We start from the raw sequence: 25,770 nt of genomic DNA on the forward strand, positions 1-25,770 counted from the left end.
TCCCCCATGGCATTTAAGACGACTGAAATAGTTCGATGGGATCAGGAACATTCCTGAAATTGTCAGGCTTACGGTTTTCATAGCATAGGGTTTAGAAAAATGGCCAATTGGCCTTAGTAAAATTCCACCTTGTTAAAGGTGGTTCATCCGCGCGAGTTGACATGAGAAAGAATCGTTTGGATGTTATCAGTTCCACACAGATCGGTGGGAGGCAGATGTGTTGACAGATTGCTTGATTTACCATGACAGATACATTGATACAACAATATAAACACCTGCCTTGTCATTATCACTCACACCCACCCACGTGAGAACGCCAGAAGTTACCAATCAGGAAGAAGTCTTTGTCCAGCAAAATAATTGATTAGGTATGTTTGATTGCTAACACCTTTTTCATGTACAATTCCTGAAAATTGTGTAACAGCTGTATTTACGCCGGATCTAGCATTTCCTGCTGCAAGACATAAAAGCCGGGTTTTCGAACCCTCAGCGGACGCGACGTTATGTGCTGCTGAATCGACGACCATGCAACTTGAGATCCTGTCTGCCCTGGTGTGCTCTGTGGTGACCGTGAATGCAGGTAAATATATTTTCTTCATTCCACACAATTTCATTCCTAAAGGACCATGGTATACATGTCATCCATGTTTAGTGTATGACAAACACTTTACTCAGTTTAAACACGGAGTAGTTACAATGTCCCTTTATCACCTACACATCTCAACTGTCCCAGTGGACAAAACAGCTGGCATTGAGTGTGGTTGTAGTCATGACGATATCTGGTGGAACCCTGTCGACCACCAGTATGTCACATGATGGCTCACCCTCACGCCATGTCCAGCTCATCATTTTCAGGCTGACCCCTACGATGTCTGAAACGTGACTTTATGTTGACTCGACCGATGCATCTGTTTAATTGTCAAGGAGGCATACGTGCATTCCGTTGTTGTGACACTGAGTGTGTCATGACCTCTGCCTGCAAATGCAAACTTCTTCTTGCAGTGTGGTGGAACACTGTCGACCACCAGCATGTTACATGACCCAAACGTCACGCCCAGGACATCACCACAGATGTCTGCAACATGTAGCGTGATAGCTGATCCAGTCTTCGTGAACTGCTCATCACACTTTGGCAGAAAGCAAAGACGTCTTTAATGTGTCTTTCATGCCATTTAGGAATGGTTACCGAAACTTCTTTCTATCTTTATGTACTCATTCATTCGTCCTGGATTTGTTTTTAAAACGTCATATTTTCGTCCATTGGTACCCGTGAAGCCATCCGTTGTTTTTATTTTTCAAGCAATCGTCACCTCTTATGTTTTGCCCCCCATGCGATGCAAAGTTGACTCCTACCAAACTCATACTGTACATTTCAACGTTTTCTGCAATTGAAATAAGAGCGACAAAAGCACATCCATGAGGAACTTGCTGGGTTAACCAGTGTAACGACGGTCTGGGTGGCGATAGTTTGTGTTCGTGTGAGGTGGGTATCTTCGTGTATCTTTTTAAGGCTGGAAACAGAAAGAAGGAGTGTAAATATATAACATTATCCTTGTTGGGTTTTCGTTACTATTGTTATAAACCTCACCAGTTACATACAATTCTTTTTCCAGATTTTAATGAGCATGTTCTCTTTTGTTTCATTCATTGAAATTATTCCTTCCGTGGATGTATCACTGGTGTAATCCGACCTAAATATTTGTGGGCTTCTTTGAATTCATCGTCAAACAACCTTTCAAAGTAGAGACAAGCATATAAAGTGGACGAATGATTGTAACTACCATCCTGTATTCTTCTAATCTGTCCTGACACTGGGCATTCATATCAAGTAAACTGTAAAACAAGCCGCCAGCAGCAAGACGTTAACCTCTCAGATTAGCAGTGAGCGTTAACCTCTTTCTGCTTTGACAGCCCTTTCTTCTGCTGGATCCACTTTGAAGGGATCAGCTGAACCTTTACACTCGGAGCATCCTTTGCTGAACTGAAATTTAAAATCACCATCATCGTTATCATCATCATCGTCATCATGTTTCTCTTTACCTCGTCATTTGTCACAATTGTATCAAGGAGGCACCCTCGTTTACAAGGAATCCATGGTAGAAAGCACAAACGTACGCCTTCACTGGCAGATGTCGTGCTGTTGCCATTACAAAACTTAAAGTAATTAGCGTTTTCATTTTCGCTGTTATAAGTTTCCTGGTTAATATTACCTGAGCCTTGGCCATGCCCCTATGGCTGCGGTATGGCGTCATGCTTTTAGTGTTCAGTGGAGTCATCGGGTTGATTCCAGGTTGTATGTTGTGTATCCTGCTCGGTAACTAATTTGTCATACTTGAAATATCCCATGAGACCCGAACCCTTGAGCTGCTGTCTTTCTCTTGCTGATTCCACATCCTGCATTCTTAAATGACGTTCATGCCTTAAGTGCCTCTGGTGTGTTGACAGTGTCCTTGACCTCGGCGATCAGTGGGCGTGGTCGATCCGAACCTGGACGTGTGAAGAGCACGAATAATGTCAGATGTTTACCCCCTGTTAATCTTGACAAATTCAAGCATCAAGTTGATGACACTCTGTGTGCACATCACATGATCCTCATCACGTCAACAGACACTTCTCAGAACACATGGACTGATGAAACGAACACTTTCTATAACCCATTGACTCATGAAACGAACACTTCCCAGAACACATGGACTGATGAAACGAATACTTCCCGGAACACATGGCCTGATGTAACGAACACTTCCAGAACACATGGACTGATGAAACGAACACTTCCCAGAACGCATGGCCTTATGAAACGAACACTTCCAGAACACATGGCCTGATGTAACGAACACTTTCCAGAACACATGGCCTGATGTAACGAACACACCTGCGTCTGCAGACACTAGTTCTGCTGTCTGCTCGGGGAAGAAGGAAACGTGACTCTTTGGTGAGAACTCTTCTCTACTCAGTTACTTCCCTTTGTCATTGTTGTCTGCTCCACTGGAGATAACAACGTCGATGTCAACATTGGTAGCCGGGATGGACATCTTGCACTGACGCCATACACGTTTAGACGTCATCAATGTGAACATTGCTGACAAGTTTTCTCGAATATGGCATGCTTCTTGGGATCCATCTTACAGGACTTGGGTGGTCGTCGTGCAATGATGTAACTCAAATTGTTTCCTTGTATACTTGACTCCATGACATGAAGAATAGACATGGTTCGCACTTGGATACAGATTAGACAGTTATGCTTCTTATCTACTCCATGAAGCATTGTGAAAACAGATGTCCGACTTCTTGAGTTGCCTATACAAAATGCACAGTTAAGTCTCGCCATACTCACACAAGCTAGTGAGTCACATTAAATACGCGTTTCTGTTCAGATACACCACTGACTATATTTTTGTAATATTGTGATGTGCACCTGTCATTGCCATTACATGGTTTCTCTGAAGGTCATGCATGTGCATGTGAACTGTTTGTCTTCGTTCTTTTACAACTGGGGCGGTGTGGTAGCCCAGTGGTTAAAGCGTTCACTCGGTGGATAAAGTGTCTCAAGCCTATTTCTCGCGTTTCCCGCCGTGATATTGCTGCAATATTTCTAACGGCGGCGTAAAACCCAACTCAGTAACTAACTTACTCTTCTTCAGCTGATCAAATTAGTTTAATTTTACATGGGTTGGGGCGGGTACCACCGTTGGAGCAGGATATGCTCACCTTTTTACGAACACCTGGTGTCCCCACTATTTGATTCAGAAATATATGCTCGTGATATATGCGGATGTGTTCAACTGCGTGCAATCAAAGTTTGTTCGAATAAAGAAACTGTTTTGCCATATTTGTAAAAATTATGTCATGAAAGAAGAAGGACACGTTTCACGCGCGATACGTGACATCAAATTTCATGCAAAGTGCTTAGCTACGTGTTAATTTAGAGTTAGTTTTCATTACTTTTCAAATAACTTTATCTCATGCAATTTTATGTGATGCACAGTTACTTTTTTCCGTTAGTTTATATTACATTTATTGCGTGCTGCTTTTTTTAGAGAACAGAATGAATGTTATAAAACGTAAAAGCGTTCCCTCCTCACGCCGAAGACCCGGGTTTGATTCCCCACATACAACGTATGAAGCCCATTTCCGGTGTCCCCCGCAGTGATATTGCTCGAATATTGCTATTAAACCAAAGTCACTCACTCTTTCCGGTTTACCACTTTCACATGGCTTCCTCATACAATCAGCAGTGAATAAAACAATATGTGCAAATTTGCTAACAGCGAGATTCAAATCAGGATATATGAGCATTGACAAATCTGTGAGTAACTGACATGACTTAGATAATTGGTTTAGGAATGTTTCAGACATGAAGCAGTTCCATCTATATGTATACCTCTTGGGTTTGTTAGAGTCAGAAGGAATCTTGTCATTATCAGCTGATTTCATAAAATGAAGACAAACTGGCATATGTTTCGATTCTACTCTGGAATAACTGGTGCATATTGACAGAAGCAATAAAATAATCTACAACACTGCAACCTTGCTGAGTTATATATGTAAAGTTACCGTAACTATCTCCAGTTGCTCTCCCGTTGAAAGTGTATACATTATGGGTAAAACACAGGTCAAGCAACCGCTCACCAAATTTATATTGGTGGTCTTGTCACATGACTGCCTATTGTCTATATGCGGACAGTCTGTTCTTCAGGAAAGGCCGCTGTGTCTAGTCAAGGTTTATGCAGTGTCTCTGGCCGGTTGTTGCACTCGCCTACACGTGTGTTCAAGTCTCCACATATCAACACATCACAGAAGAGATCAGTGTTGTCGCTCAGACAGTGGTCCAGCTAATCTATAGCTGTGGTTTTCTTAGCTGTAATATAAAATGTGGAGCCAACCCGATGGAGTATACATTCAAAATAAAAATACATCTTTATCGTTGTTTAGAATAAATTTGTCTATCTTTAGGCAAGGGCATTATGTATACTGGTCTCTATTTGTTGACAGTAGTCTGCAATTGAGTTGTGCACAAGCAGTATAACTCCACCCGAGACTCTACCAGCCTTGGCAATCTTATAAGCTTTTGCTAGTATATCTCATACGCATTTAGTTGGGTAAGTGCTCTAACCTTATCTAGTTTGAAAGGGATTCGATAAAATCAGTGTCATCGATTTTGGATATAGATCCTTCGATGTTCTGTGCGTGACATATGGACCAGGCCCTAGCTGCCATCCTCCATAGCAGAGCTGCACCCGGGGTTGGGCGTTGACTCCGCGGCTAACTGCTGTCTCCCGGGGGTTGGGGTTGATGTGGACCCCGGGGTCAGACCTGTAGAGGCGCCGTGTGGGGAGATGACGTCAGTGTCTGTGCTTTGTTCAGAGCAGGACCTCTAGACACATAATCTTCGTCATGTTTATTTCTTTAATAGGCCAACAGCCAACATGAAAAATACATTATACATACTTTCAAAAGCGCGTTGCCAACATTTGCCTCACCACTCAACCCCCTTACAAAGACCTTTCGTGACAAAAGATAGCACTAAAAAGAAGATAAACATTCATGGATAATTCAGATTATAGTTTTACTTTACCTGAAATATATGATAAACGAATTTGGCTAAGTTGAAGGTTAATACTTCAACTTTGGTTTGTAAAAGATTTATAAACTTCATCATGTTTGGAGACTTGTATACGTCCAGAGGTAAGTGGCGACGCCTACACAGGCTTGGCTTAAAGGAATCTGAAAGATGTTTCGCTGCCTTGCACTGAGAGGGATGATTTGTCTTGTTTCCAGTCTACCGTTCTTGTAGGCACCGAGTCCTTTACTGCGAAGGTCAGCCAGAGTGTCTCTCTGTGAGATCGTTAGCTACGCCTATCCCGCTACTTCTCAACGTGTCTCTCTGTTAGATCGTTAGCCACGCCTATCTCACTACTTCTCAACGTGTCTCGATGTTGAGTACTGAGGTCTTCTCATCAGTGAGATTAAACTTGGCTATAAGTGGGCGTGGTTTATCGGGTCTGGAGTTTGTACCTATACCATGCGCCCTTAAAGTACCGCCTCTATTCCACTCCTTAATGTTCACATGTTGATTCAAAACTGAGACGATGTAATCCTCACACGACTCAAACGATTCATTCTGTTGTTCAGGTAGACCATAGAAGTCTCGTGAACGCCTCTAGTCTATCTGTCTCTGACCCGGGAGCTGACACTATTTTGTCTACATTAACGGTAACTTGCTCAAGCCTGATTCTATCGACTTCATTACGCATATCGCTGGACGTTTCTAATGTGGTGCAGTTTGGTAACACGAGCAGCAGTTTCGCTCGCGCAGATTGTATAGGATACACTTCACTGTAGATGTATAATTAAAGTACTTGTTATGTACTTCAGTATAGACGTCAGCTGTTATTGTGAAACTTTAGGTGACCGATATCATCGATAGATATTTCTACATCACAGAACATTTCATTGAACATTTCATTCCGGGTTAAAGAATCCTGGTTGAAGATCCGGGTTAGAATTGATCCTCAGTAGCCCGTGTATGTCGTAAGAGGCGACTAAATGGCTAGCTATTCTCGAAACTTCTTAAGCCCATTCTAAACACACTGGCTACGATCAAAGTTAAGAATTCTTAGGGCTACGAACGTTTCGAGAATAGTGATCCAAATGTAAAACTCATACACAGCCATCATACACAGCCATTCACAACCTCCTCCAGCCTGTATGAACTAATAGTGATATCGAGTGATCCGTAGTTAAATACGCATGTATCTGGGCAAATGTGTGCAGTTACATTAGGATTTGCACACTCCGGCACAGCGATGACTTAACATAACATCACTGCCACAGGCTAATTTGCATATCACGTGACCGGACTTGTCTCTTGTTTGTAATCAAACGCGCATATTCATAATCAGAAGAGACTGGACTCACGACAGCTTTTCGGCGCTCTCTTCATAATGTTTTACATTGTTACATACATATTCTTCCACAACTGCGACAGTAAGGTCTATGACAGTACATATTTAGATATCCAACTGGCTGCATCGTTTGCTCTCCATCAGCTTCGATGACAGCACGTGGAGCCGTACAGTACAACCTATGTAAACAAAGGATTGCCACGCAAATCGAAATAGTGTTACATGTTTTAGGATATTTTCTCAGTGAAACTAAACCATTCTACCAAAGATGTTTAGTTAGATGTGTAGACTCGTCAAAAATAAAAGAGTAAAAGAAATCTGTACATTATATTAAATGGACATTGCAAGATGTGACGAATCGTCACATTTGTCTGGCCTGTGGCAGACGTACTATGCTGGCTTGCCGCATGGAACTCTGGGTAGGAGAGTGTAGGATTTGGTAAATGATCACACTATTCTCGAATCCAGGAAACTGTATAAACTATCATAAGAAAAATGTGCTGATGAGATCAAAAGTAAAGATATACTGATTATGAGGAACACCAAAATCCCAGGCGAGAATTATATCCATTTACAGCAAATTGGTGATGTCAGTTCCTTTTGCTGAGAACAAAATTATCAGACACATTTTACTGGTCTTATACCAGGTGATCTGCAACCATCCGCTCATTCTCCTGCACAGGCTCAAACTGTGTCTATGATGGGTCACGTGGAGGTAATTTAGTGAAACGGGATACAAATCCCATTATCAGGCAGTCACTGGCAACATTTACTGTGGTGCCAAAACGATTCCTGGAAAAGTAATTAAAAAGCTGTACAACAAACATAATTTGTTGAAAACAGTTAGGAGGAAAGACGTTGCTTACCGGTATTCTATATTGGGGATCTGATTAAGAGGAAGAACAAAAAATCCCGGGAAAGAATTGTATCAGTTTATTGCACATTCGTGATGTCAGTTACTTTTGCTGAGAACAAAATGTTGATTATCAGACACATTTTACTGGTCTTATACCAGGTGATCTGCGACCATCCGGTCTTCCTCCTGCACAGGCTCAAACTGTGTCTCTGATGGGTCACGTGGAGGTAATTTGGTGAAACGGGAGACAACTCCCATTACCAAGCAATCACTGGCCACGTTCACTGCCGTGCCGAAACGATCCCTGAAAGATAATGATAATCAATAACAGATATGTTATGTTTTAACTCAGAGCTCGTCTTGTCATAATTGAGCATGTTTTATATAATTGTATTAATCTAGTTGTCTTTTTCAAAAACGTTTTTTCTGGAGAAAATCAGCAACAAAAAATCACAAAGTCTACAAGGGTTAATCATGAAACAAATGCTTGTGACATTTCGTAACAGAGAATATATGTTCTCATTAGGACTAGCGTTTTCTCGTTATTTCAGTAGTCAAATGTTCTCGTCACTATATGGCTGCAATATTGCCGATGTGACGTTATATAAAAACTCACTCACTCACTCGTTATTTCAGTAGAACAATTTATGTAAACTTACAACAACCAGTTAACTGAGACCAACAATGAGGTGCCTCCAACTGGGAGACCAATCGACCGGAGGACAAGAAGCAGCATGGCCAGATCAGACCCAGGTATGCTGGCGGTTCCTATACTGCTCAGGAAAGCTGTCAAACTTAAAAACATTAAAACATTTTGTGACTCTTTAGATAGATGATGGTACAAATGATTCATTCATTGTTTTACATACATTTACCAAATTGACATCACCAAGAGCTGTTTTATGGCCTTAAACACCTTAACACCAAGAGCAGTTTTATGGCCTTATACACCTAAGTAGACTTCAGGATTATTTGGAATGGAGAAGAACTCGACAGGAAACAGAGGTCAAACAGTATACACTAACCTTACGTTTAACTTTAGTTCTAGTGACAATATCTGTTTAACTTTAGTTCTAGTGACAATATACGTTTAACTTTAGTTCTAGTGACCATATACGTTTAACTTTAGTTCTAGTGACCATATACGTTTATCTTTAGTTCTAGTGACAATATACGATTAACTTTAGTTCTAGTGACAATATACATTTAACTTTAGTTCTAGTGACAATATACGTTTAGCTTTAGTTCTAGTGACAATATACGTTTAACTTTAGTTCTATTGACAACATACGCTTAACTTTAGTTGTAGTGACAATACACGATTAACTTTAGTTCTAGTGACAATATACGATTAACTTTAGTTCTAGTGACAATATACATTTAACTTTAGTTCTAGTGACAATATACGTTTAACTTTAGTTCTAGTGACAATATACGTTTAACCTTTAGTTCTAGTGACAATATACGTTTAACTTTAGTTCTAGTGACCATATACGTTCAACTTTAGTTCTAGTGAAAATATACGTTTAACTTTAGCTCTAGTGACCATATACGATTAACTTTTGTTCTAGTGACCATATGCGTTTAACTTTAGTTTTAGTGACAATATACGTTTAACTTTAGTTTTAGTGACAATATACGTTTAACTTTAGTTCTAGTGACAATATACGTTTAACTTTAGTTCTAGTGACAATATACATTTAACTTTTGTTCTAGTGACAATATACGATTAACTTTAGTTCTAGTGACAATATACGTTTAACTTTAGTTCTAGTGACAATATACGTTTAACCTTTAGTTGTAGTGACAATATACGTTTAACTTTAGGTCTAGTGACAATATACGTTTAACTTTAGTTCTAGTGACAATATACGTTTAACTTTAGCTCCAGTGACCATATACGATTAACTTTAGTTCTAGTGACCATATACGTTTAACTTTAGTTTTAGTGACAATATACGTTTAACTTTAGTTTTAGTGACAATATACGTTTAACTTTAGTTCTAGTGACAATATACGTTTAACTTTAGTTCTAGTGACAATATACGTTTAACTTTAGTTCTAGTGACCATGAAATGGTCTGAAAGATTGAGCACGGATGAATTAAGCAGAGATTGCCTTCGGTTGTGGATTAGGGTTTTGTCAATCTAATGCAGACGTAAGCCAAATGTGTTGCTGCAGAAAGTTATATCCTCTCACTCTCCCTCTCTAACCATGTTATGAAGAAGTCTCCAAATGACAGGGTTATTCCATTGTACTGAGCTGTGAACACAACGCCGACGACGGCATACACAGCTCCACCATCCATGTTTACAGTTGCACCCACTGGGAGGATGACCCTTGAGATCCTCTTGTCCATGTGCAGCCTCTCCTCAACACACCGCATTGTCACAGGTAGAGTAGCAGCACTACAAGCAAACACACAGTTGAATGCACAAACTTATCAACTGTTTGGGCACACCACAAGTATATTTCTGGAGCTGTTCGATAGGCATTCCGTGGATGTTGAAAGATGACAATTGGGACACTTTGTGGGGATAACATTTATGTATCACAGAATATGTTGATATTAACATTGTGACAGGCAGAGTAGCAGCACTAGAAACAAACATTGTAAGGAGATGCACAAACTCAGATCCAGTTTATAGACATATCAACCGCTTGGGCACACGACACGTAGGTGGAAAAGTATATTGTTTTAGCTGTTCGATGGCATTCCGTGGATATTGAAAGATGACGATGTGGACACTTTTTTGAGGATAACAATTTCCTTTATATATCACAGTAGACTATGTTGATATTAACAGAAATGAGATTTTTAAATACACAATTTATTTATTGCAAGGGATGCGACGTTTTGTTGTAGATGCTGACACCGTTATCAAGCAAGTGCTAGCATCTACACCGAAAACGTCGCATCCATTGCAAGAAAGAAGTTGTCTATCCAGAAATATTCGTTTCTGTTCATCATACCAGCTTCTAAATGCCACTCAAAGAAGTTGTGTTAAGATTGGATGCTTATAACGAACTGCCGGTTGAAAAGAACTCGTTTTTCCCTGGCCACAATATATGTGTTGTATTCATTATGTGTATAACGAGCTACCATCGGTGTCCCGATGAGTACGTTGTGACCGTGTTTTACAGTATTTCGGTATAGATCCAATGGAGACAAAGTGTGGTACAGAACTATGTATGGTAGTTCAATCATGTAAGAAGTCTTAAATAGATTGTTGTCCTAAAGGGTTTATACAAGCAAACACCGCAAGGTGATCCAGATTAAAGACGTTTCATCCGCTTTGAGCCACATCAAGTATGTTGACACATGCCCGATTACATATTTTAAGTTGTTCTGTGGGCATTCCGTAGAAGTTAAAGTATGACGATGCGGGCACTTTTCTAGGGTTAACATTATACATTGCATTGTTTATATCAGACGCTTATGACGAACTGACTGATGAAACGAAATGTTTGAGGTTTTTTGTTTGTTTGTTTTTTCCTGACCATTGCTTTATGTTTTAGTCATATTGTGTATAACAAACAATAGTTAGAACAAACTAAACTTAGTGGTCCTCTTTAGATTGTTTCAACCGTAGTTTAATCTATGTTGGTACAGACTGGGCAAACTGAGTGTGGTAGGTGAACCCCACATAGCATTCGGACGTTGGCCCAACGTCTGAATGCTATCTGGGACCATGTAAGAAAGTATTAAATACATTTTTGTCCCTTAAGTGTTTAGACTTTGACGATTTCTCACTTTCTAACAGTGGAAAGGTGGTTGTTCTCTTTCCTTACCTTACCCCTAGTTGCTTGATGTGAATATTTCTAACTCTTATCGAGTGTTAGTTTATATGTTTGGTCAACACACTGATGTGTACGCGGTGGGGAAGCCGAGTGGTCAAAGCATGTCACCCCGAAGTCAGCACTACTGCTGAAAGCGGCGTAAAACTACACTCCCTCACTCTCTTACTCTAGTGCTATTTTCTTTGAAAGTGTATACATCGTATAATGTTTGTATTAACATTACCTTCTGTCAGAAAATAAGGAATTATTTCTGATAACAGGTGTTTCCCAGTTTCCCAGCTTACTATATTTATCATGAATTTTCTTCTCTATGCTGCGTGTAATTGGTCATATTCATAATGGGGATACACAATACATGTATTTCTCATCAAGTGGCAAAGACTGCGTGAGTTTAGTTTTACGCCGCTTTTAGCAATATTCCAGCAATATCAGGGCGGGGGACACCAGAAATCACTGGGCTTCACACAGTGTACCCATGTGGGGAATCGAACCCGGGTCTTCAGCGTGACGAGTGAACGCTCAAACCACTAGGTTACCCATCGCCTCAAGTGGCAAAATGATATCTCGATGTGAAACTCTGGCGTGAATAATAATTCTATCAAAATTTTAAGAGCTAGGAAATGTTAACCTAGAGCTTGTGGCAAAGGCTGTGAGCAGAGCAGGCAGTGATCGGAGGTATATCACATATGGGTTCTGGCTGGTCAGGATGAAGTACATGGCGGGAAGGACCACCACACTGTGGACTGCGAGTCCGCACAACACTGAAGCCACGTAGACCGCAACTGTCTGTCCAGTCTCCATAATGTCAGCTGTGGACATTATCTGGCCCATGATGAGGGACATTACTCCAAGTGGAGAGTACCTTAGAACAATGCAGCAGATGGTAAATCCAAGGTACTGATTCCGTCATGGCATTAAACAAATCAAAGCAACAAAAACAACGCATATCCTTGGTACAATAATAATTTCCGACCGAACTGTCAGGAATCGATTGCGTGAGTGGGGATTGGATCAAGAAGGCCTGTTGTCAACCCTATTTTGAGATCGTTTGCGGTGGTGTCGTAGAGTCCGGAACTGGAACCTTAGAAACTACAGACCCCTACCAATCCTGTCAAGAATTCCAAAGTCATCAAGTAATCACTGCATATATGGAAAATGTTTTTGAATTATTAATCGCTGTGTTGGAGCGGATATCTTACCGCCATGTTCATATATGTTTTGTACGTAGGCCATTGATCTTTTACTTCAATTATTGAACGGTTCACAGCCTAAACCCAACTCACCACATGACAAGTTTGATCATGCAGATGGTGACGGTGTTGATCTGTGAGAAGAACTGTATCAGTGCAGCTCCACGCTGACCAAGTTTATTGAGAGTCACACCAAACACAATGCAGTAGGTGAGTACACCTGTCAGAAGAGAATCGTGAGTCAGCGAATGTCGAATAACTCTACAGTCATCAGTGTGACGCTAGCATCACAATAAATCAAAATACTAAACCATATTGTAAGGTTATTGAATGTCGATAGGCACGGTAAACAAAAAGCATCATTTGATATCGTTTGGTATGAAGCATCAGGACACTTCTCGTGAGTTTAGCCATTTTCTTGACAACAAAAAAATTTAGGAAGACAGTAAGATTTGAGGCCCGATTAATTTAGTTCCAGTCGATATACAGACAGTGAACGTATCTAACAGCATTTCTAAGTGAATGAACTTTTGTTTATGACATGTTGTCATGAACAAGCATTCCTCGCCTATTATAGACGCAACCCAAACACCTTTCTGGTGCATACAGTTGGCACGCGTACCTATGACGTTTTCACCATCAACCAAAACTGTCCTCTTTGTCGAATTAGGATGGTGAATGTTGTTTACTTCCATGGAACCATTTATCCTTTCATCAGCACTGGAGTTGACGCCGTGCACTCCTTCATCTTCCGCGGCTACCGACACAGTGGTTGAATGCTGAACTGTTGCTGCGACAATGTTGTCAGGTATTAAGTTCCTGGATAATAGAAGATTTTATCACATGGACGACTGGAGTACTTGATTCAGATGACATTCAGTTTGAAGAATAAGTTTGTACATGGAAGGCTAAAAGTATGGCAAGACAGAATGTATTCCTGGATAAAAGAACTAGTTTACTATGTAGCTATAGGCGAATGAATATGTTATGCAAATAGGAAGACAAACAACCTGTCAAAAGACCCCCTTGCAGTCAAATAATACCACCCGACAAACAACAGGTATGATAAACTAAACATTCTTTTCTGCTATGTTTAATCGCATTTAATAATGGGCCAATAATTTAATAATGGAAAATAAAACATTTGTTAATCATATGAAGGATGGATTACTTGTTTGGATGAAAGGGAAAAGTTTGAACATGGAAGTAAAAATAAGGACAGTTCAAGTTTACCATGTGGACGAAAGGAGTGCTAGATTCACTTAGCATTGAATTTGTTAAAAGTTATGCAAAAGGGTAGACAAAGGAGACGCTTAAGACACTCTCTCAAAAAGTCAAAGGATACTATTTGTCAAACAGCATATGTGATAAACAGTTACGGCGCTTTTTTACATTATTCCTGTCAATTTTAATCGAGTTTTTGTGCCATGTTTAATCGTGTACTTATGTTGCATCAAACGGGCCAGTGATTAAGTAATACTACAGGTGTTAAAACGAATATTTACTTGTGCACGGATTATCTATTGCAACGTTTACCACTTGTCTTACCGGAACAAATCTAGTATGGAATCCATTCCGGACACAATGCCACTATTTTGTGAAACATAGGTTGCTGTCGAGTCTGTGTATGACCCAGGTTTGATGATCACGACCACCGCTAAGCCAACAAGTGTTGCCAGAATAGAGGTACTTGCATAGCAAACCATGGACAGTGCCCCTATCTTGCCTGCAGAAGATCCACTACCACTGCTTAGACCTGAGCATTGTAAAACACATTTCAAAGAATTCGTTACTTGAAAAGTACAGTTATTATTTAGAGTTTCTGCATTATCCGCATACCACCTCCTTATGGTGATACATGTTGAGATTTATTGGTGAAATGACATCGAGTGGTTGAAATATTAAAATAAGATTTATAGTCATCGCCGTGCTTTTTTTCGGCCATATAGCGACGAGACCACCTTTATACATGCACACAAGTTCATCATTAATTCAAGTCACCTTTAAAACAAACGCATAATGAATATTATCGCTTGGCATTATTATTCAAAATAGTTAATGAAACGGGCTGTTAACCTGACACAAACCAGGCTGGTCCACATCCCTGCGTAACATGAGGACTTACACTAATAGTCCTAGGTCAAATGTTCGAAAAGTCCCTATCTTTTAGGATCTCTCAGCAGCAGTAAAAGCGTTATCCAGTAATGGTATGACAACTCCCACCCTCCAGAGATTCTTGTCAATGTGGAACTAGACACAGAATGTATCAGGTTGCTGAAAACAAACAAGGTTTACCCCACTGTTGAAACAGTGTCCACATGTTCATAGACCAACTTCATGAGTATTAACCGCATGGTTTAATGAACGGTGACAAGCACTGGTGTTCAACATGATCAAGATATGCAGGTGTATCATATTACCTGGTGTATCATGTTACCTGATAATGATGTTATCTCTACATTTGGCCTAGGAGTACTAATTTTCCTTTTTGCATGATACCGCAGGACGATTTACGTCATCACTTTAGCCCCTGGCGGCTGGTTGCAATACTGGCCAAGAAGATTCGACGTAACACATTGGCTGATAATACTAATATTGATTGTAAGCATTACGTCTTAGGTGAAATCCTTAATGTTACCTGTTATGATGCTGGATATTATCAGAGGAAGCATCAACATTCTCAGCATTCTAAGGTAGAGCTCCCCTGGAAACTGTGCAAGCTGAACAGTGTCTGAAGATGGCTCGAATAGCCGACACACCATCCCGGCAATAATTCCAAAGATGATTGCCAACATGGTGACAATGAGAAGGAGATTCTGTTGGAGGAACTGAAGCACCTTCATCTACAGAAAGGAAAAGAAGTCTGGACGCGGAGAAACTGGAGTACTGATAACCTATCATGCACAGTTATCTTGTCTATTCACATATTTCTTTTGAGTCTGATATTTGTGATTCAATAATAAGATTGTATCTGACTGGATTGTGGACAATGAACAGTAACAAAACAACTGACACAACAATTCATGCAAGTTTAACTGCATTCAGTTTAAAGTTGTATCACACTTAAAATATTGTTTGTTCCATATTAATATAGAATGCATCGAAACGAGTATGTCGTGCTCATTCTGTCCCAACGAGTAAACCTTTCGGGTTAAAATTGGACTTCAGCAACCAGTGATTGTCTTAAGAGGTGACTATTGGGATCAGACTCGCTGACTTCGTTGACACCTGTCATGGTATCCAAATGCTTCGATCAGCGTTCTAGATTGTCCCGTTAAGACGTAATAATTTACAGATGTTATGAGGCGTGAAGTTGCTGAGTACGACGTTAAGAAAACAACAAAACGGGTCTCTCTTTTTTCATAAACTGCTTTCAATGGTGACAGAAATTACGTATGCGCAAAGAACTTTTCAAGTAAGTTTATGTTATAATCTCATATAACATCATGAAATGTTAAAACTGCTGTCGCGTTTATTAAGTAGAAATTCATTTTATTCAACAAACCTAGTCAAAATAAATTACTGTTTGAACTCCTGAATAATTTTTTTTTGTAATTTAACTGACACACTTACTCATAAATAATGCTAAATTTGCGTTAGCCCCAAAAAAATTAATAGAATATGTTAATGACAGTACTGATCTGGATACAACATTGATGTGGCACATGCTGGACATTAATTACGGCACAACAGTCTGTACAGGTTACTTCGTGCATGTTCACTGAAATATAATTAATTTATACCACATGCGTACTCTTACATACATTCAATTATTTATTGACATAGAGAATACTAAACGACCTTCCGTGTAACACCATTTTTAGCAAACTAGCTAATGCGCGAAAGCGAGTTGGATACTAAATATTATTTTTTTTTTAATAGTTTTAAAAGAAGCGAGCTAAGTATTTTGTTTATTACTCTCCAACATAAATTGATAGAAACTGCCTGCAGTGTGATGACTCTCAGCTTTCCACGGGTCATGTAATGTCTGATACCTTTGTGACAGAGGTATCATTATTGTTACGTCATAACTGTAAACCATTATGACGTCATACGTCTACCGATATTACACTAGTGTAATATTGCCATAAACATATTACACTGTCGTATCTTCCACATGCGAGTACTCAATGAGTTTATTACCCATATGGTGTAACATAACCACCATCATCTATATCATGTGTGCACATACCACTTTTGCATAGCAACCATTGTTTCTGTATTTCCTCGTCTGTGACGTCATTATACAATTGAACGTGACGTCAGTGAAGAGGGCAGTCTCACTTGCCTGCCGTGTTTTACTGCACAAATGTACATGAATAAAATAGACAATAACGAAATTATTACACTCGCAAGGGTGCCACACGACTTATACGAAACTCGTGTAAAATTTCACAATCGTTTTGTATAAGTCGTATGGCACACTTGCTTGGGTAATAATCTCTATTTAACTTATACAATATACGAGTAATTCATGAGTTAATATAAAAGTGAGGGTGTCCTGACCCTTTTAAATATGATTGCCATTTAATCGATGTGTAACAAAGTGATTAACATGAAAATAACAAATATTGACTCTATTATTCAGCTGTTTCATGCAGCAGAAAAGATGGCTCACAACACATCTTTGTTTACCAACTAACAAGGTGACTCGAGGTGAGATGAGGTGAAATTGGGTTTAACGTCGTGCTTGAGAATATTTCGCTCATATGACGACGTGCATGCGTGTGTATGTGTATGTGCGGCTGCTTGTACTAGGCTAAAATTGATCTGCAGCAACCCAAGCTTGTCTTAAGAGGCGACTAACGGGTACCAGACCCGTGAAGGTCTGGGTTACAATTGATCTTCAGCAACCCAAGCTTGTCTTAAGAGGCGACTAACGGGTACCAGACCCATGAGGTCCGGGTTAGAATAGATCTTCAGCAACCTAAGCTTGTCTTAAGAGGCGACTAAAGGGATGGGGCAGTCAGACTCCCTGACTTGGTTGACACATGTCTTCGTAACCAAATTGCGTAGGTCGATGCACTTTGTAGTGATCACTGGATTGTCTAGTCCAGACTCGATTATTTACAGACCGCCGCCAGGAAGCTGTTCTTGAAGCTTCCTGGCTCCAACTCATCTCAATACAGGAACTGTCACAGCACTGCACTTTACAGAATCTTCACAGACACAATGTAATGCACTTAAAACGCAGTAATTCAATATATGTTACTTCTATGTCACAGAACACAAATGAGCTACTTTGGCTACGCTCATAAAATACTTGCTCTGATATCTATTCAATATATAAAAGCGACAAAACCCTTTCCACATCCATAAGAAATATCTGCTTAAAGCAGAGTAGATTGTACAACTGTCACTGCATCATAAGCATATATTTGTTTATGAACCACTATCAAATAGTGATGATACCATGCGTTCACTAACAGGGGAGCGTATCCTGCCCCACCGGTGGCACCCGTCACAAACATATTCTAAGTCTAGTCATTTGTTCACCTGAAATAATTCGGGAACGTATGGTATAAGTAAAAATAGGGAATTACATCGGACATCATTTTTGTCACTGATGCATCAAATTTCGAAATTTCCTCCACATGTCTATCACCAAACTTTATGAAAGTTTTATTGAGGCTTTGAATTTTGTGGCCTTGATCAAACAGCTTCTGAGCTAGAGTGGGGTGACGCTCTTGGAAATCCTGAGAAAAAGAGCACGCGCTATTGTACCTCAAAAGTTGTGACATGTAAACACCAAAGGCTGGAGCTGTTGGAGTATAGCTCGACATGAAAGGGAAGTTGACTATTGGAAAGTTGAAATCATCCCTTTTGTGATACAGCTTTATGGAGATTTTTTGTCCCTCTGCATCTTAATGAATAGACCTTAACAGTTGAGGCGGTCTCACTTGTCTCTTCGATTTCAAGTTCAGGTGGGTAAATCAGTGGAAGGCTATTGGCTATTCTACCATGGCTACGTGAAATGCTCGAATTTTATTGGTCAATCAATAAAATCAGACGGTGTCAATTTTGGATTGACAATGCGTCTGATTTCACGGCACTTCACTGCGCACGTATAAAACACTGCCGCACTACTTCAGCTTGGCCACCAACATGACTAAATAAATAAATATCAACGCAACAGACGTGATGAAGATGCTGATAAAACATTTATTAAAACTCGAAAAATACAAAATTATACAATTTCTCCTCAACAATTATTATCGAACCTATCATAATTATTACCTTCTATTATAAAAATATTCAAACTCAATTACAATACACAGCCCCAAACATAAACAAACAATATCTAACATATAAATCATATAACATTTACCTACCTGGTAAATCATTAATGGTATATTTGTTTCCATTTAGAATGGGAAATTCGCAAGATAACGGTCAGGCAAAACACAAAATGTATGCCACTCATACTCATGTCCCGTTGCATCGTTCAAAATGTCAAAAATTGCACCACGAGAATTCCGCTCTCTGCCACCTTCCCCGCAAGACTGTCACTGCTATGTTCGTACACTTTGAAAAAAGCTTGGCCACAATCCAGTCCTAAATAATGAGAACGATGTTCCAAGGACTCCCTAGCAGCACTGTCACTCTTTCGTCGCATGCCGGGTGGAGGCACGTACGTGAAATCATGATCGACAGTCGCCGGTCATAAAAATCAGTGTCTTTGAGTTTGATGAGTTACAGGTCGTAGGTCGATCAGAAAAGGATCTATTCTTCGATTCTGCAGGGTTCAGATTCGACAGTGAGTCAAGTATTTTCCAATGTCACTTCAAATTTCAACCTTTCGCAAAATGTAAACACTGGCTGGTCAGCCATTTCAAACTATTGCGTAACTGTCTACTTCCAAGAAAATAAGTAGGTCAGAGGATTCGATTATAGTGTGTCTCTAAATTAATCATTTGAAACCTCACGCTACGCGTTCGGCTTCAAATGAAATTTAGAGATTATCAATTCGGTCTAGCATTCATCTAATTTAAAAACAGAGTACGTTTATCTCCCTTTTTTATTGTTATTGAACGATAATAAATCATCGATGTACCGGAAGCTTAAATTAATCTTCTTGGCCAACTTATCTTGTTTTGATTTTGTCAAAGCAAGCAGAAATTCTGATTCAAATGCAAAAAGAAACAGATCCGGAGGAGGGGAGCACAATTGGTGCCCATTGGGATGCCTACTTCTTGTCGAAATGTTTTACCCCCAAATTTAACAAAGACGTTATCAATGAGAAATCCTGCAATTCAACATACAAACTTTATATCATGTTTGGTGTATTGCCATGGGGTTTCCCGTTTTACTTTGGTGAATGATTACAAAGGATATTCTGGTTTTATGCAAAGGATCTCCTCGAGTGTTTGTGTATTAAAGTGTAAGCTATATTCTTACTCCTTCGTCAAGTAAACAGTGTGTTTCTCGTGATAATGAAGTTTTCATACATAAATTTTCATTTCTTATGTGCATCACGTCTAAAGACGAAAGAAATCGTGATTGTTGAAAAAGAAATATAATCTAGAGAAGTTGTTGAGAAATAAAATACACAAGTATTTTAACGAACCTTTCAGTTTTGGAATGTATTTTACTAAAGCATTTAGCAGTCAAACTACCCAACCGCTTTAAAACACACATACTTTGAACGAAACTATGGTACTGCAATTCACATAGAAAGGACACTACAACACGCATCCTACCGCATAAGGTATGGTTTGTTATTAAATGGCAGTCAGTATTGGTAAACATACCCAGGTAATAATTTATATTTATCACGCCTTTTGGAAAAAAGTACATTTGTTTAACAATGATGCAATGTCGTATGGCTATTTGAGAAGACATTTTAAATGTATTAAACAAAGGGAAATGAACAAAGACATTGGCTATCGTGAACAAAGGAAAATGTTGACTGAAAAGCAAAATAATAAAATCTGGAATTCTTTGGACATGAAAAATAATGAATCTTACATTGAACCCAAACAACTGTGAAAACAAAACACATGAGAGAATCTATGACACTGTAATACACATGGATGGGAGTAAGACTACTCACCTTGAAAGCTGTCTGCCACTGTTTGCAATTTGCTTTTGTTGCTCCGGGTTATATTGGATATGCATAGCGTTATGTCCACACAGCGGACCAGATGAATATAACTGAATTTCATTATTCAATTATGCATTTTTCAACTCGTTATTGTGTGACTGTAATTAGTGATGAGGTGAAAAACATTGAATTGGTTATCGGATCGCATACACCACGGGAGAAAAATCAGTCTGGAATATTCAGGAAAACAGGTTCATTTTTAAAAAACACCATAGCGCTGAAATTAAAACAACATAAATTGTACTACAGTTTCTATGCTATCGTCACCTTACAGATGTCTACATTAGTGTTTGCGTTGGTATTTCATACAAGGGTCCGCCGCTGAGAGAAATATCACTTCCCGTTTCTTGCGAAAGGAACCGCCTCCATGGTGTAGTGGTTAGAGCGTCCGCCCGGAGAGCGGAAGGTCGCGGGTGCGATCCACGGCCACGTCATACCAAAAGACGTTACAATATGGTACTTGTTGGTCTCTGTCTGCCGTTAGGCATTAATGGGTACAACAAGGACTGGTCGGCTCGGAGTCAGTATAATGTGTCGGAGTGGGGTATTCATGCTTCACTGCGACATGGTATCTCAGTGGGCTAGCACTATAAAACCAGCTTAAGTCTTGGCTAGTACAAGCAGCCGCATCGCATTACACATGCATGCACGTCATCATATGAGCGCAATATCCTTAAGTACGGCGTTAAACCCCATTTCACCTCACCCCACCTCACTTTGCGAAAGGAATCATCATTTGTAAACTTCGGTATAACTCGAAGTTTAAACCATTTGCACACGAGTAATATATACGTTTCGCCAGACATTGACAACGAAAACGCGGAAGTGATATTTCTCTCACGGCGACAGGGCCGGACCTGGCTGACGTCATATCAGTGTTCGTGTTAAGGCTGACACCTGCGTCACGCAAAGAAAATAATAAAACACGCGAAACATATTGCAAGCACAGATTCTGATGTACAGTTCATATTGTTGTTGACAGTACTGCGTAATTAGACACTTCTCTCTAAACTGAATATAAACGACATTCAAATAGGTAATAAGAATTGTCACAAATATTTCCACAAGAATAACTTGGGTTATCTTTGATACATACACGGATTATATACAGTAACATCATATGTTTATATTTCTCCAGTTAAGTCGTTTATGTCTTCACAGTTGACATCGTTAGCGGTTATAGGTCTTTTACAGTTGATTATCGGAAAATCCGCTACTTGTGACGATATTCAGGATAATCTCGCCCAGGTCAGCGTCTATCCTCTTATTAACTAACTTGCCCGCCACAACTACGTCACTCATATGCCATATTATAAAAATGTCAAATGGACAAGGGAATTATTAATCACATACACAGGATGTCATTGCATACTGTCGAAGGAATTCCTCGGAAGTTGTTCATTTCAAGCTTGCAAATAATAATATGACCAGTAATAGCATCGATATGTAAAACCACTATTAACGATCGTCGGTAGTCAGAATGTGACTTCAACACACGGCTTAGGCAAACTACACTAACATAATGACCGTTCATTATATCCAAACCCTGGAACGAAAGTAAAAGCTGACAATTATAATTATTTGTTATGATAATGATGTTATTGCAATGAAAATTTCACACGCAAAAGATTAGGACTACATATGTATAATTGTAATTCTGCACGCACTAGTACAAAGCCTACCGCGAACACTGTCATCATATCAAGCTTACTTTAATATGTAGGAGCTAGAATCTGCATGTAAAATCAGGGTAAACCATTATTATCGGTTAAGTCAACTTACCAGTGCCAGATAACTATTGATGCAGCGCCTCACACGTAGTCTTTCCCCCAAAATGACTGCAAACATAGCCTACTCTAGGATACCCTACCAGGACCCATTCCACATGAACTGAACTCTGTGCCTCTCGCCTTACCGGTACCAGACCTGTGAAGGTCCGGGTTAGAATTGATCTTCAGCAACCCAAGCTTGTCTTAAGAGGCGACTAACGGGTACCAGACCCATGAGGTCCGGGTTAGAATAGATCTTCAGCAACCTAAGCTTGTCTTAAGAGGCGACTAAAGGGATGGGGCGGTCAGACTCCCTGACTTGGTTGACACATGTCTTCGTATCCCAATTGCGTAGGTCGATGCACATTGTAGTGATCACTGGATTGTCTAGTCCAGACTCGATTATTTACAGACCGCCGCCAGGAAGCTGTTCTTGAAGCTTCCTGGCTCCAACTCATCTCAATACAGGAACTGTCACAGCACTGCACTTTACAGAATCTTCACAGACACAATGTAATGCACTTAAAACGCAGTAATTCAATATATGTTACTTCTATGTCACAGAACACAAATGAGCTACTTTGGCTACGCTCATAAAATACTTGCTCTGATATCTATTCAATATATAAAAGCGACAAAACCCTTTCCACATCCATAAGAAATATCTGCTTAAAGCAGAGTAGATTGTACAACTGTCACTGCATCATAAGCATATATTTGTTTATGAACCACTATCAAATAGTGATGATACCATGCGTTCACTAACAGGGGAACGTATCCTGCCCCACCGGTGGCACCCGTCACAAACATATTCTAAGTCTAGTCATTTGTTCACCTGAAATAATTCGGGAACGTATGGTATAAGTAAAAATAGGGAATTACATCGGACATCATTTTTGTCACTGATGCATCAAATTTCGAAATTTCCTCCACATGTCTATCACCAAACTTTATGAAAGTTTTATTGAGGCTTTGAATTTTGTGGCCTTGATCAAACAGCTTCTGAGCTAGAGTGGGGTGACGCTCTTGGAAATCCTGAGAAAAAGAGCACGCTCTATTGTACCTCAAAAGTTGTGACATGTAAACACCAAAGGCTGGAGCTGTTGGAATATAGCTCGACATGAAAGGGAAGTTCACTATTGGAAAGTTGAAATCATCCCTTTTGTGATACAGCTTTATGGAGATTTTTTGTCCCTCTGCATCTTAATGAATAGACCTTAACAGTTAAGGCGGTCTCACCTGTCTCTTCGATTTCAAGTTCAGGTGGGTAAATCAGTGGAAGGCTATTGGCTATTCTACCCTGGCTACGTGAAATGCTCGAATTGGTCAATCAATAAAATTAGTCTTTGATGAGTTACAGGTCGTAGGTTGATCAGGAAAGGATCTATTCTTCGATTCTGCAGGGTTCAGAGTCGACAGTGAGTCAAGTATTTTCCACTGTCACTTCAAATTTCAACCTTTCGCAAAATGTAAACACTGGCTGGTCAGCCATTTCAAACTGTTGCGTAACTGTCTACTTCCAAGAAAATAAGTAGGTCAGACGATTCCATTATAGTGTGTCTCTAAATTAATCATTTGAAACCTCACGCTACGCGTTCGGCTTGAAATGAAATTTAGAGACTATCAATTCTGTCTAGCATTCATCTAATTTCAAAACACAGTACGTTTATCTCCTTATTTTATTGTTATTGAACGATAATAAATCATCGATGTACCGGAAGCTTAAATTAATCTTCTTGGCCAACTTATCTTGTTTTGATTTTGTCAAAGCAAGCAGAAATTCTGATTCAAATGCAAAAAGAAACAGATCCACGAGGAGGGGAGCACAATTGGTGCCCATTGGGATGCCTACTTCTTGTCGAAATGTTTTACCCCCAAATTTAACAAAGACGTTATCAATGAGAAATCCTGCAATTCAACATACAAACTTTATATCATGCTTTGGTGTATTGCCATGGGGTTTCCCGTTTTACTTTGGTGAATGATTACAAAGGATATTCTGGTTTTATGCAAAAGGATCTCCTCGAGTGTTTGTGTATTAAAGTGTATGCTATATTCTTACTCCTTCGTCAAGTAAACGGTGTGTTTCTCGTGATAATGAAGTTTTCATACATAAATTTTCATATCTAATGTGCATCACGTCTAATGACGAAAGAAATTGTGATTGTTGAAAAAGAAATATAATCTAGAGAAGTTTTTGAGAAATAAAATACACAAGTATTTTAACAAACCTTTCAGTTTTGGAAAGTATTTTTAGCAGTCAAACTACCCAACCGCTTTAAAACACACATACTTTGAACGAAACTATGGTACTGCAATTCACATAGAAAGGACACTACAACACGCACCCTACCGCATAAGGTAAGGTTTGTTATTACATGGCAGTCAGTATTGGAAAACATATCCAGGTAATAATTTATATTTATCACGCCTTTTGGAAAAAAAGTACATTTGTTAAACAATGATGCAATGTCGTATGGCTATTTGAGAAGACATTTAGAATGTATTAAACAAAGGGAAATGAACAAAGACATTGGCTATCGTGAACAAAGGGAAATGAACAAAGACATTGGCTATCGTGAACAAAGGCAAATGAACAAAGACATTGGCTATCGTGAACAAAGGAAAATGAACAAAGACATTGGCTATCGTGAACAAAGGGAAATGAACAAAGACATGGGCTATCGTGAACAAAGGGAAATGAACAGACATTGGCTATCGTGAACAAAGGGAAATGAACAAAGACATTGGCTATCGTGAACAAAGGGAAATGAACAAAGACATTGGCTATCGTGAACGAAGGGAAATGAACAAAGACATTGGCTATCGTGAACAAAGGGAAATGAACAAAGACATTGGCTATCGTGAACAAAGGGAAATGAACAAAGACATTGGCTATCGTGAACAAGGGAAATGAACAAAGACATTGGCTATCGTGAACAAAGGAAATGAACAAAGACATTGGCTATCGTGAACAAAGGAAATGAACAAAGACATTGGCTATCGTGAACAAAGGAAATGAACAAAGACATTGGCTATCGTGAACAAAGGGAAATGAACAAAGACATTGGCTATCGTGAACAAAGGAAAATGAACAAAGACATTGGCTATCGTGAACAAAGGGAAATGAACAAAGACATTG

General features: G+C 39.5%; 2 protein-coding genes across 2 annotated transcripts; one reads left to right on the plus strand and one right to left on the minus strand.

Moving 5' to 3' along the window:
• Positions 1 to 439: 439 nt before the first annotated feature.
• On the plus strand, positions 440 to 2,868 carry LOC124292388. The gene is made up of 2 exons (XM_046729471.1): positions 440 to 580; positions 2,446 to 2,868. The coding sequence occupies exons 1-2, from the start codon at positions 526 to 528 to the stop codon at positions 2,826 to 2,828; spliced, it is 438 nt and encodes a 145-aa protein (XP_046585427.1). The 5' UTR covers positions 440 to 525; the 3' UTR covers positions 2,829 to 2,868.
• A 4,981-nt stretch (positions 2,869 to 7,849) lies between these two features.
• LOC124292383 (excitatory amino acid transporter-like) lies at positions 7,850 to 15,860 on the minus strand. The gene is made up of 8 exons (XM_046729463.1): positions 15,394 to 15,860; positions 14,304 to 14,511; positions 13,378 to 13,574; positions 12,849 to 12,975; positions 12,194 to 12,427; positions 9,978 to 10,172; positions 8,424 to 8,558; positions 7,850 to 8,068 (listed from the first exon to the last, which is right to left on the minus strand). The coding sequence occupies exons 1-8, from the start codon at positions 15,596 to 15,598 to the stop codon at positions 7,915 to 7,917; spliced, it is 1,455 nt and encodes a 484-aa protein (XP_046585419.1). The 5' UTR covers positions 15,599 to 15,860; the 3' UTR covers positions 7,850 to 7,914.
• Positions 15,861 to 25,770: the final 9,910 nt, after the last annotated feature.

The sequence above is a fragment of the Haliotis rubra genome, unplaced genomic scaffold (assembly GCF_003918875.1).
Source record: "Haliotis rubra isolate DU_JTF1 unplaced genomic scaffold, ASM391887v1 Scf516, whole genome shotgun sequence".
Taxonomy (NCBI): Eukaryota; Metazoa; Mollusca; class Gastropoda; order Lepetellida; family Haliotidae; genus Haliotis; species Haliotis rubra.